A 20436-nucleotide genomic window follows, 5' to 3' on the forward strand; every position below is an offset into this window, starting at 1 on the left:
ACAACTAAACGAAAAGCATGAAAAGTGCTTAGCGCTAAGTGCCCATAAATAAATAAGTGCCCAAAGGCCCCAGCCTAATGGCCAGTGGGTTTAAAAATAGGCCAGGGCCAAAAAATAAAATGTGATGAAAGGTGGTTTAAAAGCGTTTAGTGCTCGTGCCATACTCCACATATGTCCACAGTGAGGGTGTTGCAGTCTCATCACCAGTGAATTTTCAGGCACCCCTGGCCCGCTCTCTTACCAGAGGCACACATCAGCACATAAAATAAGTGATGTGAATGATTTCAAAGAATAGCAGCTGAGCACCCCCAAGATGGCTGGCTCACAATGTAAAATGCTATGAGTCCTATTCGGGAGAAAGGCACTATAAAGCATTTTTAATAATTAATAAAAAATATGTGCTATATCTGTCTCCTGACCTTCTCGCCTCCCTAGTGTAGCCTAGCCTTTAAATTGTAGATGAAACGCCAATAAATTCTTTTCCTTGGCTTCGCTCACATACTTATCAACATAATCAACGCTTCTTGCTTCAATTAAAGAAGAAATTTATCATCTTGAGTTAAAAACATATTTATTAAATATATGTTTTCTGAGTCAACAGTGAGTGTAAACTAGGATACAAGTGTGTGGCAATTATGGGTTAAATTCCTGCTGTAGGATTGATCAAGGTTTCTTGTACACAATGAGAAAAACAGGTGGTTGCAGCTTGCAAACAAGATGAACACATTACAAATATCAGATATAGCCGAAGGTCCTTGCAAGATCACTATCTGTGGCAGGTTTCACCGAACCCATCAGTAGTAGGGACGTCTTGGGTTATTCTGCAAATGAAAGAGGAATTGTAATAGCAAACAATACACTTAATCTTACAAAACTATTGTCATTTATGTAGCTGTACACTCAGATGTTTATTCATTCACATTATACTCTGTCCTTATTGAAGTTTACAGTCTAATTTTCCTGCAAATAACACTTTGGTCAGAATTGAACCCAAAGCCCCAGGGAGGCAACAAGGCTAACCACCTTCCTATCAGGTCACCTATATTTAAAGCTGTCCACACACAGATATCCATATGGGCAGCCAGTTCATTTTTATGTACGGGCACATGACTATACATGAAAATCAGTTTGGCTGATGACTACATTGTCTGCACAATGGGCCCTATAAGAAGGTCATTCATTCTGAAGTGCTCCAGATCCATTCATCTTAGTGACCTATCAACTAGGTGCAGTTGAATTGGTCACACAACTAGATTTTATACTTACGTTAAATCATTTTCTCTTACTCTATTGGGGTGTAGTATAGGACTGAGAGCCCTTTAAATTTTCAAGAATTTTAGATGCAGCTACCCCCTTTTCTCCTCCATACCCCCCCCCCCCCCAGCTGCCAGAGACTAATCAGTTATTTTCTAACTAAGCCCCACAGAACAGAGTAGGAAACACAAAGATAAGGAGAGGAGACAAAAGCATAAAAAAGAGGAGGGCATCCGGTGACCCCCAATGGAGTAAGAGAGAAGGATTTAACACAAGGATAAAATTTAGTTTTCTCTGTCCTACTGGGTGACCACGGACATTGGGGACATCCCCAAGCTATATTTACAGGAGGGTTTTACATTCAGAAGAGGCAGTGTGAAGCACCTTTTTCCCGGAACTGGCATTCTTAGAGGCAAACACATTAAACCTGTAAAATGCGGTAAATGTGTGAACTGAGGACCAGGTGGCAGCTCGACACAGCTGCTCAGCTGAGGCCCCATGCCGTGCTGCCCAAGAGGCCTCCACCGACCTGGCGGAGTGCGCCTTAATCTCTGGAAGAGGAAGCCCTGCTCCACTGTAAGCCTGATGAATTACTGACGTAATCCATCTCGCAATAGATAACTTGGATTCTGGCCAACCCTTCTTATTGGCCTCGTATTGGACCAATAGGCTTTTTTTCTTGTGAATATCCTGGGTCCTCTGGACATAGGTCCTCAACACTCTTACCACATCCAGATACTGAAGAGAATTTTCTGGAGATTTATTGTGGACAGAAGCTGGAATAACTATGTTCTGGTTAAGGTGAAACTTTGAAATCACTTTAGGCTGAAATGAATATCTGGTCCGAAAGACCACCCTATCTTTATGAAAAATCATAAGAGGTGACTTGCATGACAAAGCTGCCATTTCGGACACTCTTCTCGACGTTGAAATAGCTAAAAGAAAAACGATCTTCCAAGTAAGGAATTCTAACTCTACCTTATCTAACGGTTCAAATGGTGAGGGCTGTAAAGCATCTAGCACCAGATTTAGGTCCCATGGAGCCACAGGAAAAATATAAGGGGCATGAATTTGGCGAACCCCCTGTGAAAACGTCTTAACATCTGGAAGAAGAGCCAGAAACCTGAACCTTTAGAAAACAAAGACTTAGTCCCGCCTCCAGCCCATCCTGTAGAAACAAAAGGAGCCTAGGTGCCCGAAAGATAGACGTAGAAAAACCCTTCCTCTCACACCAGACAATATAAAAGTCTCCACACTTTGTGGTAATTCCTAGCCAAACTCAGATTCCTTGCGTTAAGCATGGGCTGGAATACCCTATCCGAGAACCCCTTTATCATCAGAATCAGGGCTTCAGTAACCACGCATTCAAACCCAGCTGATTTAAATTCTGGTGAAAAAAAGGTCCCTGGCTTAGCAGATCTGGTTTGAGAGGAAGACGCCATTACTGACCTGCTGACATGGTGAGGACGTCTGTGTACCAAGATCTGAGTGGCCAATCTGGAGCCACCAGAATGACCCAGACCCCCTCTCTCTTCACCTTCTTCAGGACCCTCGAGAGCATTACCACTGGGGGAAAGATGTAAATTGGGTGAAACTACATAGGGACTGACATGGCGTCTACTAAGGCTGCCCTTGGGTCTCTTACTCTTGAACAAAAAACAGATCCACTTTGTGGTTGAATCGCGAAGCCATCATATCGATGTCTGGCCAACCCTACCTGCTTGCAATCTGGTGAAACACCTCTGGGTGAAGAGAACATTCTACCGGGTGAATTGTCTGCCCGCTGAGGAAGTCTGCAAGTTTGCCTTCCAGTTGGCTACTCCTGGGATGAAGACTGCCATGATGGCCTGAACATTTTGTTCTGCCCACCGAAAAATCTTGCTGGTCTCTCTCATAGCAGGGTAACTTCTTGTCCCTCCTTGGTGGTTGAGGTATGTCACCGCTGTGGCATTGTCTGACTGTATCTATACAAAAGTTCCCCGTAGCAAATGTTCCGCGCTGACTAGAGCACAAAACACTGCCCTCAATTCTAATACATTTATAGAGAGCTTTGACTCCAGTGGCGTCCAAAGACCCTGAAAATGAACCTGACTGGTGACAGCTCCCCAACCTCGAAGGCTGGCGGCGGAAGTCCGCATAATCCATTCCCCTACCGCGAACCTGCGACCTTTGCTGAGGTTCTCTCTCTTTAGCCACGAAAGAAGTGAGTGACGTGCTTTTGGGGATAGTCGTATGACCTGGCTGGACAGGCAAAGGTGTGACTTGTTCCTCATGGAGAGCAGTTCCAACTTAAATAGTCTGGAATGAAATTCAGCAAATGGGATCGCCTCGAACGTTGACACCATTTTGCCTAGGACTTTCATGCAGAAAAGAATGGATGTCTGTCTGTGAGCTAATAGACACCTTACTATGGTTTGTAAGGAAGAGACCTTGTCCACTGGCAAGAACACCCTTTGTTTCAGGGTGTCCAAACATACGCCCAAAAAAATCATCAGTTGAGACAGAATTAAATTGAACTTTTGGAGATTTAGAATTCATCCGTGGGATTCCAAAGTAGTTTCCAGCACGTGAGCCTGAAGAACAGCCGTTGAATCTACCTTTATTAAAAAGGTAGGTCATCCAAGTAGGGAATAATCTTAATTAGTCTCAATTCCCCTGCTCCGTAACAGTGCCATAACACAGACAGGCAAAATTTTGGTAAAAACCCTTGGGGCTGTAGCCAGCCCAAAGGGAAGCATAGAATGGATGGTCAGTTCAGCGCTCCCTAAAGTGTAGTGTGGGTATAGCAGCCTCTTGGGATCAGGGAGATGGGAAAGGGGGCTATTGGGGAACGGGAAAGGTAGAAGGATCAAAGGGTAGCTCAGCCCTTAATATAGTATATAAAATAGTGAATCCCTGGGCGCATAACAGATATGCATAAATCATAAACATTTATTAAAGTACAAAATACGTACAATGAGTTGCAGCTCAGTTTTCAAAACAATCACAGTGATGCAAAGATGACTTCTAAAACATTGACATTCAAAGCAACAAATTCATCAAATGATGTTGTGCCGCTATGATGTATGTAAATATACACAATGCCCAGGATAAGAATGTCCACAAATGCAGAACCCTGTGGAAAATAATCACACAGTCTCCCTGTTTATATGGCTTATGAGGTGTCAGTCCATTTGTTCAAATGATTGGCAGTGATAAAGTCTTGTGCAGATCCTTAATCGAGAAGCGGGGCAGATATGTCCATCGGATAAAGCCAAATGTAGGGGCTGGTAATTGGACTTACCCTTTAGTAGAGCAGGGCTACAGCTAAGCTGCAAGTCTTTCCGTATACCTGGTTCGCTCCCGTCTGTGTAAGGCTTGTTGCTGTGGGGACGCTCAAGCGTCCTGCTGCCGGGCGGACGTCTCGATTCTCCAGTGGTGGATATGCGCATGCGAGTACTGTGGTGCCGCTGATCGAGCGGTGGTGAAGTAAAGTCCACAAATTAAACGATATCCATCGTGAGTGGCTGTAAGTTTCCGTAATGTATACAAACGCATTTCGCCCTGGTGGCTTCCTCAGGGATCGTAGATGAAATGGGGGCAATATTGTGGATTTAAATAGGCGCCTTTTCTGTAGTAGGCTGCCGATAGGTTGTTCCTCTTTGTCCCACCATAGGCTATTTCTTATGATGGACAGGTGTCCCGCCCAATGGGCGATCCCAGACTAGGTTGTTGTACTCCTACAGCATGACAGCTGATAGTAGTCAATGTACGGAGCGCCCTAGTGCTGGTGGGTTTAAAGTACAAACATAGTTTAGTAATAGGAAACGCGTTAGGTATTAAAGGACAGTAAGTCCACATATAGAACTGCTCCATATTCGGCATACCATAGATATATTTGAGGATAATGTTGTCCTCTAATTAGTCCTAAATACAATGGAAAAATGTATAAAACAATAAATATAGAGGAGCACATAATAGACAGAGAAACACACTATTGCCTGGTAGTTGTAAAGAATGTTGATTGGGCTGGTTGTCCTCAAGGGGCAGTGAGGCACGTTTGTATGGGCCTCCCCATATGGGGCCAATAGGTACTGCCATATATGGAAGGGCTGAGTCCCATGGTGCGTTATCTATGCTACATCAATGGCAGATGTATTAGTGACTGTAAATGGCACCCTCATTACAGACTTTGGAATAATTAAGTAAAATACTGTAGTGTTTGTACCCTCTTTTTAAAAAATATTATAAGGGTAAGAATGTATATGTGCATACAGAGAGTTAATTGTACAAGTAGATGTATCTCAGAGAAATTGCCCTAGTTCCCTAGTGCCTAGTAATTGCCCCTCTCCAGGGTTTGGTGACTTATTTGATACCAATGAATTGCAACAGTGATGGGTCCTTAGTGTTTCTGACCATTTTACAAAACATCATTCTGTGTTTGTCGAAATCCTTTCTGACATTTCCCTGATGTTCAGATATTCTGATGTGCAGTTTTCTGATGGTCCTCCCAATGTATTGTAGCCCACAGGGGCATTGTAGGAGGTAAATGACCCCTGTGGAGTCACATGTGAATTTGTCCTCTATTGTAAAAGATTCCCCAGTGGTATGTGAGGTGTATTGGGTGGATGGTTTAGTGTGTCTTACGCCGCTCTCATTGCATGCTGCACATCTGTTACAGTGGAAGAACCCTTTTGTATTCTCTTTGAGCCAGGTTTCATTTGTATTGGGTTTGTTTGGTGGAATAGTGCTATGCACAAGTTTGGTTCTGAGGCTGTTTTCTTTTTTGTAGATGAATTTTGGTTTGCTTGGGAGGATTTCTTTCAATTTGTCATCTCCTAGGAGGACTTTCCAATGCTTTTGGATAATATGTTCAACTTTCTTGGAATCGTGACTGTATGTGTTTATGAAGGGGATACTGAGGTTGGCCCCTTGTTCACTGTTCTTACAGAGGATGCTGGTTCTGTCTGTATCTCTAACATTTGATAAAGCTTGTTCTACAATTTGTTGATTGTAGTCTCTCTCAAGGAACCTGCTCTTAAGTATTTCTGCCTGTTTGTCAATTTCTTCTATTTTGGAGCAGTTCTGTCTTATTCGTGTGAACTGTCCTTTAGGGATATTTCACATCCAGTTCTTATGGTGACTACTTGTAGAGGGTATATATGAATTTGAGTCCACTTCTTTAAAAAATGTTTTGTTCTCTAGCTGATTTTGTTCAATATATATCTGAAGATCTAAGAAGTTAATGACTTCTGTACTGGTGTCAGCAGTGAAGTGGAGGTTGAGGTTATTGGAATTGATGTAGTTAAGGAAAAGGGTAAGTTTGTCTTGTGGTCCTGTCCAAATAAAAAGGACGTCATCAATGTAACGGCACCAAAGGTGTAGGAATTGGATAAATGGGTTGTTGGTCCATACGGTGTTATTTTTCCCAAACAGCCACGAACAGGTTCGTGTAACTGGGCGCAAACTTGGCGCCCATTGCTGTTCCGCGAACCTGTTTATAGTATTGTCCTGCGGACCAAAAGTAGTTGTGATTGAGTGTATAAGATATTGCATCTATGAGGAAGTTGATCTGTTCTGTTGGTATACTGAATGCACGTGTAAGGATTTCCCTTATGTGTGTGCATCCTGATTCGTGTTCGATTACAGTGTACAGTGAGGTGACATCACATGTTGCTAGTGTATATCCTTCCCTCCAAGTGGTGTTTTTCAGGATCTCTAGCACGTGCCCTGTGTCCCTCAAATAGCTTTTTTGTTGGGACACTAGAGTTTGTAGAAAGGTATCTATGTAGCTTGAGAGATTTGTGGTGAGTGACCCAATACCGGATACGATTGGCCTCCGTGGTGGGTTTTGTAGGCTTTATGCATTTTGGGTATTGATAGAGGACAGGGGTTCTGGGAAATTTTACATATAGGAAGTCCAGTTCACTTTTGGTTAGGATACCTCTTTCGAAAGCTGGTTTGAGAAGTCCCAGTAGCTTGGTAAGTTTTGGTAGGGTCTGATTTGAGGGATTCATATGTGGTGGTGTCGCTAAGTTGTCTATTGAGCTCCTCCAAATATTTTTCCTTATCTTGGATGGCGATTCCCCCCCCTTTATCTGCCGGTTTGATAATGAAATCAGGATTTTGTTGGAATTCCTTAAGTGCTTTTTTCTCCTTGTTGGTAAGGTTGGTACATCTGGAGTGATCTTTTTTGGTGATCTGGAGTTTGTCAATATCTGTTTTCACTAATTTTTGGAAGGCAGTAATAAAAGGCCCTTTAAGATGGTATGGGTAAAAGGTAGATTGCTCTTTGAGCTTGCTATGTACAAATTCTGTATTTTGCGTTGGAGTGGGTACATAACCGTTTGTCTTGTCCGTTCCTATAAAATACTTTTTTAGGGTCAATTTTCGGACGAATTTGTGTAAGTTTATATAAGTATCAAACTTATTGAGGGGTTGATCAGGAGCGAACTTTAGACCTTTGTCAAGTAATTTTATTTGGGCTTCAGTTAGGGGTACTTTGCTAAGAATGAAGATAGTCACTACTGGAAAGGGTATTTCCTTATTTTTGGTCGGGCTCCTAGCAGTTCTGCCTCCTCGTCTCCCTCTGACGGTTTTGACTGCTCTCCTTTTTGGGGTGGAATTGGGTGGTCCTGTCTGGATGAGATTGGTTTCTATACATAGTGAAATTGGGTCTGATGTATTTGGGGTGTTTTGGTGTGGAGGGGCTTGTATTAGATCTAAAAAAATATTTAGATTTTCTTCAACTTCTGTGTTCGTTTGTAATGCAAATGGTTGAGTTTCTCAAAAAGAGTTGATTGTGTGCTTCGAACCTCCTTGTGGTAGGAATCCCTACCTTTTCTAAAGTTGTCCAATGCTTTTTTGTGGTGGGATTTTCTATAGGGAGTGGTTTTGTGACGTTATTCCAAATTTTTAGGGTTAAGTGGTTTGTAGGTTCTCTTTTGTGTGGCTGTTTGGGGAATAGATTTGATTAATGGTAATCTTGGGGGTCTAGATCTATTGTTGAGGTTGCGGTTTTTTGGGTGCTGGTTAGAAAGAGGAATGTATCTCTCTTTGTGTTTGTTAGGTTTTTTATAGCCTTGTGTTGCGTTAAGCCTTGGTGTATGGGAGGGTATTGTGTTCTCGTAGTCTGATGTCCCTCGCAAATTTCTTTTCCTTATTTTTGATAATTTCTTCTTCTATTCCTTTTATTTTATTGAAGGTAAGTGTTTCTAAATTGATATAGTCCTCTAGGTGCTGTATTGGTTTGAGTCTATCTTGTATACTCGCTATTTCCTCTTCAATGTGTTTAAGGGACGCTTGTCTATCTGAAATTATGAGTTTAATCAGTGCAATTGAACATGACCCAAGGGTTTCGTTCCATGTTTTCATGAAATGGATATTATTTTGATTGAATGTGGGTTTCTTGTTTATTCTTAGACCTCTAGGAATAATGTTGTGTTCTATATATTTAGACAAGGTAGTGCCCCGCTTCTTGATTAAGGATTTGCACAAGACTTTATTACTGCCAATCATTTGAACAAATGGACGGACACCTCATAAGCCATAAGCGTGATACTGTGCGATTATTTTCCACCAGTTCTTATGGTGACAAGTAGTCACTATAAGAACTGGATGCGAAATATCCCTAAAGGACAGTTCACACGAATAAGACATAACTGCTCCAAAATAGAAGAATTTGACAAACAGGCAGAAATACTTAAGAGCAGGTTCCTTGAGAGAGACTACAACCAAGAAATTGTAGAACAAGCTTTACTAAATGTTAGAGATACAGACAGAACCAGCATTCTCTGTAAGAACAGTGAACAAGGGGCCAACCTCAGTATCCCCTTCATAAACACATAGCACTATTCCACCAAACAAACCCAATACAAATGAAACCTGGCTCAAAGAGAATACAAAAAGATTCTTCCACTGTAACAGATGTGCAGCATGCAAAGAGAGCGGCGAAAGACACACTAAACCATCCACCCAATACACCTCACATACCACTGGGGAATCTTTTACAATAGAGGACAAAATCACATGTGACTTCACAGTGGTCATTTACCTCCTACAATGCCCCTGTGGGCTACAATACATTGGGAGGACCATCAGAAAATTGCACATCAGAATATCTGAACATCAGGGAAATGTCAGAAAGGGTTTCGACAAACACAGTGTTTCTGACCATTTTACAAAACATCATTCTAAGGACCCATCACTGTTGCAATTCATTGGTATCAAAAAAGTCACCAAACCCTGGAGAGGGGGGGAGGGGGGGGACTATATCAAATACATTTCAAAAGAAGAACCGAAATACATATACACAATGAAAACCCTAGTGCCAGAAGGACTTAACATCGAGTTTGAACTAGGGCAATTTCTCTGAGATACATCTACTTGTACAATTAACTCTCTGTATGCACATATACATTCTTACCCTTATAATATTTTTTAAAAAGAGGGTACAAATACTACAGAATTTTACTTAATTATTCCAAAGTCTGTAATGAGGGTGCCATTTACAGTCACTAATACATCTGCCATTGATGTAGCATAGATAACGCACCATGGGACTCAGCCCTTCTGTATATGGCAGTACCTATTGGCCCCATACGGGGAGGCCCATATAAACGTGCCTCACTGCCCCTTGAGGACAACCAGCCCAATCAACATTCTTTACAACTACCAGGCAATAGTGTGTTTCTCTGTCTATTATGTGCTCCTCTATATTTATTGTTTTATACATTTCTCTATTGTATTTGGGACTAATTAGAGGACAACATTATCCTCAAATATATCTTTATGGTATGCCGAATATGGAGCAGTTCTATATGTGGACTTACTGTCCTTTAATACCTAACGCGGTTCCTATTACTATACTATGTTTGTACTTTAAACCCACCAGCACTAGGGCGCTCCGTACATTGACTACTATCAGCTGTCATGCTGTAGGAGTACAACAACCTAGTCTGGGATCGCCCATTGGGCGGGACACCTGTCCATCATAAGAAATAGCCTATGGTGGAACAAAGAGGAACAACCTATCAGCACCCTACTACAGAAAAGGCGCCTATTTAAATCCACAATATTGCCCCCATTTCATCTACGATCCCTGAGGAAGCCACCAGGGCGAAACGCGTTTGATTGTATACATTACGGAAATTTACAGCCACTCACGATGGATATCGTTTAATTTGTGGACTTTACTTCACCACCGCTCGATCAGCGGCACCACAGTACTCGCATGCGCATATCCACCACTGGAAAATCGAGACGTCCGCCCGGCAGCAGGACGCTTTGACTGTCCCCACAGCAACAAGCCTTACACAGACAGGAGCGAACCAGGTATACACAAAGACTTTTGCAGCTTAGCTGTAGCCCTGCTCTACTAAAGGGTAAGTCCGATTACCAGCCCCTACATTTGGCTTTATCCGATGGACATATCTGCCCCGCTTCTCGAATAAGGATCTGCACAAGACTTTATCACTGCCAATCATTTGAACAAATGGACTGACACCTCATAAGCCATATAAGCAGTGATACTGTGTGATTATTTTCCACAGGGTTCTGCATTTGTGGACATTCTTATCCTGGGCATTGTGTATATTTACATACATCATAGCGGCACAACATCATTTGATGAATTTGTTGCTTTGAATGTCAATGTTTTAGAAGTCATCTTTGCATCACTGTGATTGTTTTGAAAACTGAGCTGCAACTCATTGTACGTATTTTGTACTTTAATAAATGTTTATGATTTATGCATATCTGTTATGCGCCCAGGAATTCACTATTATAGCCCAAAGGGAAGCACCCGAAATTGAAAGTGATTAGACTAAATGGTAAACCTTAGAAGGCAATGATTCCTTTCCAAATAGACACGTGAAGATAGGAGTCTGATATCCAAGGACACCATATACCCATTTATTTCCTTGCCATTCACCCGAAGCTGGATGATTATCGCCTTCAGATTCAATATGGGCCTAAATGAACCAGAAAAGGTTTTGAATAAAAACCTAAAGTTCTTTGATGAACCAATTAGAACCTGAACCGCTCCTCGGACAGCCCTGTAGTGAAAAATCTACTGGGTGGGGTTCCGACGAGATCTATAATGTATCCTTGTGCCACAGTCCCTCTTAGTCAGACATCCATGGTGGACTCCATCCACTGTTCCTGGAAAAAAAAGTAAACGGGCTCCCACCACAGAAGATTCATGTCATGCTGAGGATTGTCAGAGTCTAGCCCCTGGGTGTTTGAACCCCCAGACTTGTCTCACCCTCTGCAAATTTCTCCTCTGTGCCAATCTCTCCCCTGAAATCTGGCCACGGGAGTACAGATCCCTGGATCTTCTGCTCAGAAATTCACCCAAAAAATCGAAAAGAACGAAATCTTGCTGCTCTGGATCTTGGAGCATTCACAGGAAGGAATACACTCCTGCCCCCTGAGGCCTGGCTGATAATTTTAACTAGCTCAGGGCAAAACCACACACCCCCAGAGCACGGAATAGACTCTAAGGTATGCTTGGACTCAGTATCAGCCTCCCAAGCCTTGAGCCAGATAACGGATCTAGCCAAGATTGCCAACGCTGAAGTCCTAGCTGCAATCAATGCGGCATCCAGAGCTGTCTCACCCTGAATTTGTTCCAGCAATGGCAATAAATCAGATCCTAGCCTGCCTGCCTTCAGGTCACCTGAAAGATGTTTTGACCAACTCTCTACCGCCTTGTTAAACCATGCAGAGGCTAAAATGGGTCTAAGAGAGGCACCTGCGGCTATAAAAATAGATTTCAACACGAACTGAACCTTATGGTCAGCACCGTTTTTGATGTTTGCTGCATTAGGAATAGAAATAGTTGTTGTTTTAGACAACCTTGCCAGCGAGGCATCCACCTTAGGGGGTACCTACCACTTAACTGTATCCTCTATAGGAAAGGGATAACAGTTCTGTAGTTTACGTGACACTTGAAATCTACGGTCTGGTGAGGTCCATGCCTCACCTAGTAAATCCTCTAGCATGGGACAGCAGGGAAAAAAAAACCAAATTTTTCCTGGCCTCTCTCTTAAATAGTGAGGAATCAGCAATATCTGGAACGTCTGCATCCTAGATGTCCAATACTAAGCAAACTGCCTGATTTAATTCATCCACTCCCTGACGGGTATAAGAATCCTCTTTAAGGTATGAAGAGTCCTCCTCCGACCCACCAACCACTTCATCCTCTTCTAAGGAGAAATCATCAAAATCTGATCCCAGTTCAAGCTGGGGAACAGAGTCTCTGCGCTTGCAAGAGGCCAGAGGCATTGTAGGATCCAACATCCTCTCTAAAGAGGAGGAAACTCTGGCTAAACCCTGCACAGAAATTGCCAAACTTCTTGCCCATAATGGCTCTTCCTGGGATGCCTCCATAGGTCACAGTAGCCCATGGCTATGCCTGAGACCCCTAAAGTCCACCCCGAACCTGAGGGGATCTGGGAAGGACTTTTCTCCCAAGCACGGGAGAGCTGTGCAATCTCAGCAATAGCACTGGCTAAAGATTTACCCCAGGCAGGCTCAACCACATTAGTACCCAGGCTCACAGACACACACGGCAACAGAAACTCAGGCTGGCAGGCTGCGCATAGGACATCTGCACCCAACTGCACCAAAGGTAACTTAACATGGCACTTTTTGAATCAAAAAATATATGGGAAAAAATAAGCCAGAAAGGGTGACATTTATATAAACTAAAATGGGAGGAAACAGTCATCAAATATGAACTAAAAATGTTGTATGAATAACAATGGTTATAGTGCCATCATCTTCGCATTAATGAATTGCAATGCTTCAGGCCATCATTTAGAACAAGCATCTCTAAATAATACAAAATAAGCAGATACATAATATGTCAGCTATAAGCAGGACTTTTTTTTTTTGTCACCCAGTGTGTGAACATACCAATGGATTGGGTCGGAAGCGGTATGCCAACATCATCCTTTTTCGGAAAGCTTCATATTCATCATCATTTTTTGATAACTCAGCTGGCCGGTCAATGCCAAAACCTGCACCATCAACGGCCATCGAGCCTCTGAAATCAAAAGAGTAGACTACACGTTTGAAAATATGCAGACTATACGATGGAATCCTAATTTGGTAATACATTTAAATAGTTTATCCCACTGCTACCAATTGGGTACCCAGAGTTGGGGTGGAGTTTATAAATATAAACTATACATTTTTAGATATCTTCGGTGTGATAGTAATGTAGGGCCCCTGGTGCAGAGGGGAGGAATGATTAAAAGACTGTACGTAGAAACAATAGTGTATGTATAAAAATACAGAATCAAAGTGCAGTTTAATCAATGCATAACCAGAGCTGCTTCATAACTGGTGGAAGAGGATCAAATCACTATAAATGGAGACTATACTAAACAGTCTCAAGCACTTTAACAACTAACTGAACAGCACAGCAGAAAATGTTAATGTGGTATAGCGCCACATATTAATTTGACAAGTACATTACATGGTTTGGAAAACAAATAAATTTTATCTTTTGAAAAGTCTAGTGCACGTCTCATAGGATTCACTAATATAGCATTAATTGACTATAGAGATAAAACACTGAAATACTGGTGGGTGGCTATTGTCATTTCTTGGAATGATTTGGTTCTGCCTAAATGATAGAAAAAACATCAAACAGGAAATATTAAAATCACATTGTAATCGCAGACCTTAACATTAATTTGTAAAGAAAACGTACATGCTACTATTTTAAAAATACTATTTTATGAAGAAGGCATAAGATGATGAATATTTTAGTAGTTTTACACAAGATCTGCATTAAAGTCACTTAATTAAAATAGGACAGTATAAGGCTTGGTTCATTTGGCTCTTTATTCCTTTGTCCTCAGAACCCAATTTTTCATTATGATTAACAAACCATTTAGCACATTTTGTTTGCAGCGATGAGGAAGCAAGTTTGCTATTCCTTAAAATGGCAAAGCAAATAACATTAAATTCACAGGGCCTGAGTCATTAAGGAGAGCAAGGCAAAAAAGGAGTAAGTTTGCTCCTGGACAAACCATGTCACAATATAAGGGGTGAAAATTAGTTTATTGTTTTGCACGTAAGTTAAATACTGGCTGCTTTTCATATAGCACACCAATACTTGACAACTTTATTTTTGCACTAACATTGAAAGTTGATCTAGGACATGCACTTCCAACAATAAATCTGTCCCCACATTTTAAATGTATCTCCCCTTTCAATGCAACATGGTTTTGCCAGGGTGAAAAGTTAGTCTTTTTTATGTTACACTCTCCTTAATGACTCAGGCCCACAGACCAAGTTCATAGATCATGTGAGAATGCACGTGTGCAATACAATACAAAAAAGTAATCACACCCATCGGGCAGCAAATTACAAAACTAGGATTTTCCATCTTAAAGCAATAGTCCTAAATGTTACCAATATGATATGCAGACTTATGTTTTTGAGCCATGAATGAAACAGGCACAATACACCTTCAATAATGTTCAGCTTGAGCTTTCCTAAGGCTTTACAATCATTCTTTATCTGTGTACTCAGTCCAAAATAGTTCAAATGTATAAAGCATTATATTGTATATACTAAACAGATTTCAGTATGGAAGCAGTGCCCTCTAATGGAGCAATGGAGTATTACGACAACATTGTTCAATGGATCATTTACAATCATCATTATTTATTTATAAAGCGCCAGCAGATTCCGTAGCACTTTACAATTGGGAACAAACAGTAGTAAAACAATACTGGCTAATACATACATATAGAGAGGTCCCTGCTCGCAAGCTTATAATCTATTGGACAATGGTTTGATACACAAGGGTAAGTGCTACATCATAATAAATATTTGTTCAGCTAGAATGCAAAGGTTAAGTATTTAGTGGGCTGTATGCTCAGTCACACAACTATGTTGGTCAGAGTGTTGTTGTCTTGTGTTAGCTGTGTAGAGGGTGTTAACAGAGTAACCTAGGGAGATTAAGATGGTGGTAGAGGAATATTATAAGCTTGTCTGAAGAGGTGGGTTTTCAGAGAATGCTTGAAGGTTTGAAGACTAGAGGAAAGTCTTACAGTGCGAGGGAGGGAATTCCATAAAGTGAGTGCAGCCCGATAAGAGTCCTGTAACCTAGAATGGGAGGATGTGATGAGAGTGGAAGACAGATGCAGATCTTCTGCAGAACAGAGCTGTCGAGTTGTGAGATAATGTGAGACAAGTGAGGAGATGTATGTCGATACAATTTTGTTGATGGCCTTGTATGTGTTAGTAAAATTATTTTATATTGGATTGTTTGTGATTTTAAATACTTTTGTGTCAAAAAAGACAAAAGTATTATAGGAGTGATACCTTTATTGGCTAACCAGAAAAAAAAAAATATTATATTTGCTAGCTTTCAGAGCACAGAGGTCCCTTCATCAGGCAAGTTTACAAAAAACTGTTTAAAAAAACAGGCAACCAATGTAGACTGACAGAGTGACTAAGCAGACGAAAAACAACTTGCAAGGAAAATCAATCTAGCTGCTGCGTGCAAAATAGAATGTAGTGGCTCTAGTCTGTTTTTTTTAGGCAGGAATTAAAATAGCCGATGAAGGAGATGAGTGCATGAATTAAAGTTTTGGCAGTGTCTTTTGTGAGATATGTGCGTATTCTGGAAATGTTTTTTAGATATATGTAACATTATTTAGATATGGGGTCAATGTGGGGAACAAAAGATAGTTGTGAGTGAAGGATTACACCTAGGCAGCGAGCTTGTGGGGTGGGATTTATGGACATGTCAACAGAAATTGAAATGTCGGGCAGGAAGCTTCTATTGTTGGGTGGGAATATTATCATTCTGTTTCTGAAAGATTGCGTTTGAGTTGGTAGAGGACATCCATCTTGAAATGGTAGAAAGTAAGTCAGTAATGCGAAACAACACAGATGGTGAGAGATCAGGAGCGGATAGATAAATATGTGTATCATCCGCATAGAGATGATAATGAAATCCAAAGGAGCTTATTAGTTTTCCAAGAGAAGTGGTGCACACAGAGAATAGCAGAGGACCTAGGACTGAGCCTTGTGGTACTCCAACTGATAAAAGAAACGGAGCGGAGGTTGATCCAGAAAAAATTAACACTGACAGTGCGATTAGATAGGTAGGATGAGAACCAGAATAGGACAGTGTCTTTAAGACCTATGGATTGTAGTGTCTGTATGAGGAGAGAGTGGTTAACAGTGTTGAATGCAGCAGAGAGATCCAGGAGAATTAGAATAATCACCTTTAGTTTTAGCTCTGATCAGATCATTGAGAACCTTGGTCAGCACAGTCTCTGTGGAGAGTTGAGAGCGAAAGCCTGATTGAAAAGGATTCAATAGGATGTTTGCAGAAAAGAAACGTGTGAGGCGAGTGTAGGCAATTCTCTCAAGAAGTTTGGAGGGGCATGGGAGCTGAGGCGGTAATTTGAGAGAGTGTTTGGGTCAGAGTTTTGTTTTATTAGAATAGGAGTAATCACTGCGTGCTTGAATAGTGATGGAAAGATACCAGTAGAGAGAGAGAGATTACAGATTTTATTTAGAAGTGGAATGAGCACACAAGACAAAAACCTACCAATATGTGAGGGTATGGGATCAAGAAGACAGGAGGTAGAGTAGGAAGATAAGAAGAGAGTAGAAACTTCCTCTGCGTTTGTGGGATCAAATGAAGACATGGTGTCAGAGGATGCTAGGAAGGAATTGAGCTGATTGCTAGACGAGGGAAATGATACCATTTCAAGTCTGATCTTATCAATCTTGTCCTTGAAATAGGAAGCAAGATCCTGGGCACTGATGGTAGTCAGAGGATTTACAATAGGCATGGTCACCTAAATTTCTATATTACTTTCTGTTTATTAATATGCTGTATCATATTTCTCCTGTCCTTCCCTGAATGTAAACATTTATCTATATACTTTACGAAAAAAAATACAATAAACCATTAAACACAGACACACAGGAGATAGAATGACTTACTTGTGGACAGGGTTCTTTATTCCTTGGCCATCAGAACCCAATCCATCTCCTTCCTTCCATCCCATCTTCATAAGCATTTGGTATCCTATATTCTCCACGGTCAGCTTGAACTCCTTATACTCTGAATAGTCAGGCTCACGTCCCTCCTGCAAAGGAGAGGTCGCATTACATCTGTCAGTTGTATATGGAGACACTATCTCCTCACTCATTTTTTGTTAAATCAAACGTCCTTTCTAGAAACACTTTCGATAATGGAACATATAATAAATCATCACCATTAGCCTTAAAATAGAGGAGGGTTCTGTGGGCACCGTGGACCTCATACTTCCAAATCCAAACTCCTTTCGTCACGTGACTACAGCATCGTTCCATCTGGACCTTTCCTTCCGTTACCCATTTCATCCTTCCCATGTTTCCCCCCTCTGTTCTATATTCTACCCCACCCCTTCCTTCCTTTCACCCTCAGGCGGCCCGCCACATCACCTCCACCCTTCATCCTCTATTTTGTCTAACTTATTACTTTGAGGTTTCTTCTTTCTCTCTTTATTGAAAAATTCGGTCAATAGCCGTACCCTTTTTCTTTTCTAATAAGACGCTGTATGTTTTATTGCATGAATATTCATTTGATGTTTGTAACACACTGCTTCACAGAATGATACTTACTGTTGATCCTTGCAAAAATAAAATCTTAAAAAAATAATAATACATGAGGGTTCTTCTAAGAGCTAATAGGGAACTGCAACCACATATCCTACAGTTATTAAACTTGACCAGTCACTATAAACTAACATTATATGATAATGTTAAAGGAAGGCAGCAAAACAAAACCTGTGTACATAAATCCCCTGATAAGATTATACTCCAGCAAAAGATAAAATCTTCACCTCTAGATACCTCCACCAATCCTAGCACATACTCCAAACACCTTACTAAGCACACGCATGCAGCACAACATCAGACCCGAGTCTTGGCCCAAGTAACAACAATACATGGATTTATCTTTTTGTGCCAGGCAGGTGTGGGTGGGTCATTTAGGTTTGCCTTCATTTATTAATTTTTTATCAACATTTTTAGATCATACTTATTATTCTAACAACCATGTGGATACCATAAATTAGATAATTTGTTATCTGCATATAGTAGGAGTTGTTAGGTCCTGTTAGTCAAGTTATAATTGATCATTTAATGCTCGGAAACTGCACGTTTTGAAGCCTATCAAGCTTCCATTCAGCCAGGTGTTCCTTGATAACAGATTGCCCAATGAGCTATAGTGCACATTGAAAACTGTGAAGTGTTTTGATTTTTCAATGACTATTGCAACAATCAACCAATGTGAGCGACAATCGGGCTTAAGTGGCAGGGGTGAGCAACCATGCATATTTTATTTAAATAAACATTCTGCCCTAAAAATGTACCTTATCCCACTGCTTATCCCTAAATCTGCTGATCCACCACCTACACAATTACTCCTGCTGCACTCTAACTTCAAGCTTGCTCTTCAATAAACTTTCACCCTTCAACTATTCCCAGTCCCCACAAATACACATAATACTCCACTAATAAACCAGCTATGCTCCTGGATCCAACTTTTACTATAAACATCGGCTCCACTATATTGCATACACAAGCCTATCAATCATTCACAGCAATTGTAACCACAATAATGATTAAAAAAAAAGAGTCTGTAACAGTCTTTCATTCTATTCTGCAGCTAAATTGTCTATCAACATACCTTCTGCCTGTCCAGTTCTAATGGTATTATATACTATAGAGCCACCACCATACCCTCTACTTACACAACTATTTGTCCTATAGCCCCAAACCGAACCTTTCCATTATACAGAGCAGATAGCAATCACAACATTCTTACACTGTTCTCCCCGTTGAGAGATCTCACTCAGTAACTAGAGACAGGGTTGTATGAAAGTGAACAACTCCTTCATGCAGGACTATCCATATAACTTAACTGATCATGGGTGTCATTACATGATATAAGTTACTGTCACAAAAGTGTCATAATCCATAGATGGATATATTCAATTCTATCTTTTAACCAAAATCAATAAATATAATCATGTTTGCAAATAATGTCTGAGCAACTGCTTCATTCAAGTAAAATCTCTCTCATTGGTTCATAAATTGTCCTCTGATTCAATTGTGTTTAAGCAGGTTTATAGTGACATAAGAATGGTAAGTATGACTGGCTGAGCAGCTATATGAAATATACATTTATATTTACAACAATAAGTCAAAATCTTCTTCAGTAGAGCTTAACCGAGTTGACAAGAACTTGGATTGTCCCTTTAAAAGTAGTTATGAAAACAAGTGCAAAAGGGAAAATGTGGTGTTGCAACCAGCTGATGATCAACATTTGCTGACAAACCAAGGTACATAAGCTGCACCAGGTTGAAATAATATGCGAGAGAAATATTATACAGTTACCTTTAGAGCTTTGAATGTTTCCATAAATTTATCCAGCTCATCTGGAGGTAAGAAATCCCCAATGAAATGCTTCCCACGTCCCATTTCTGTCAGCTGCTCTGCCCATTCTGTTGGAGAACAAGAAAATCTATTGATTTAGGATCCAGATGTGAAATCCATGTTTTTTTTACCTAACCGTTTATGTGGACGTGGCCACTACTTGGCTTGGCAACCTCAGGTCTATTCCCCCCTCAAAGGCTGCTTCTTACCGATGCCAGATCGTGCATGCTAAGAAGCGGCCTCCCAATCTGCTCTTTTGAGAGCAGAGTGGTGGGCCTATGAAGCTAGACACACATTGACGGGTCCCTACCAAAATTTTGCTATGGGACCCAGCGATGAGCTGTTCTGTATCTGTTGCTATCATCATCTATTTATTTATATAGCGCCACTAATTCCGCAGCACTGTAGAGAGAACTTTCACATCAGGCCCTGCCCCATTGGAGCCAACAATCTAAATCCCCTAACATACACACACAGACCAAGAGACTAAGGGCAATTTAATAGCAGCCAATTAACCTACCAGTATGTTTTTGGAGCGTGAGAGGAAACCGGAGCACCCGAAAGAAAACCACGCAAACACAGGGGGAGCATACAAACTCCACACAGATAAGGCCATGGTCAGGAATCGAACTCATGACCCAGTTCTGTGAGGCAGAAGTGCTAACCACTAAGCCAACGTGTTGCCCATATGTTGCTATTTTGCAGTAGACAGTTGTTACAGAGATGACATTGGCA

The 20436-nt window shown here is 41.1% G+C and overlaps 1 protein-coding gene across 1 annotated transcript in view; it reads right to left on the minus strand.

Moving 5' to 3' along the window:
* Window positions 1-554: 554 nt before the first annotated feature.
* The window catches only part of SUGP1 (SURP and G-patch domain containing 1), a 51479-nt gene continuing 31597 nt past the window's right edge, over window positions 555-20436 (minus strand). Inside the window, exons 11-14 of the mRNA XM_075207697.1 lie at window positions 19663-19769; window positions 17221-17366; window positions 13153-13282; window positions 555-821 (exon numbers count right to left, since the gene is read on the minus strand). Of these exons, the coding sequence (XP_075063798.1) occupies window positions 795-821; window positions 13153-13282; window positions 17221-17366; window positions 19663-19769 (410 nt within the window). The 3' untranslated portion in view covers window positions 555-794. The remainder of the gene's footprint in view (window positions 822-13152; window positions 13283-17220; window positions 17367-19662; window positions 19770-20436) is intronic.

This window comes from Mixophyes fleayi, chromosome 1, assembly GCF_038048845.1.
Source record: "Mixophyes fleayi isolate aMixFle1 chromosome 1, aMixFle1.hap1, whole genome shotgun sequence".
Taxonomy (NCBI): domain Eukaryota; kingdom Metazoa; phylum Chordata; class Amphibia; order Anura; family Limnodynastidae; genus Mixophyes; species Mixophyes fleayi.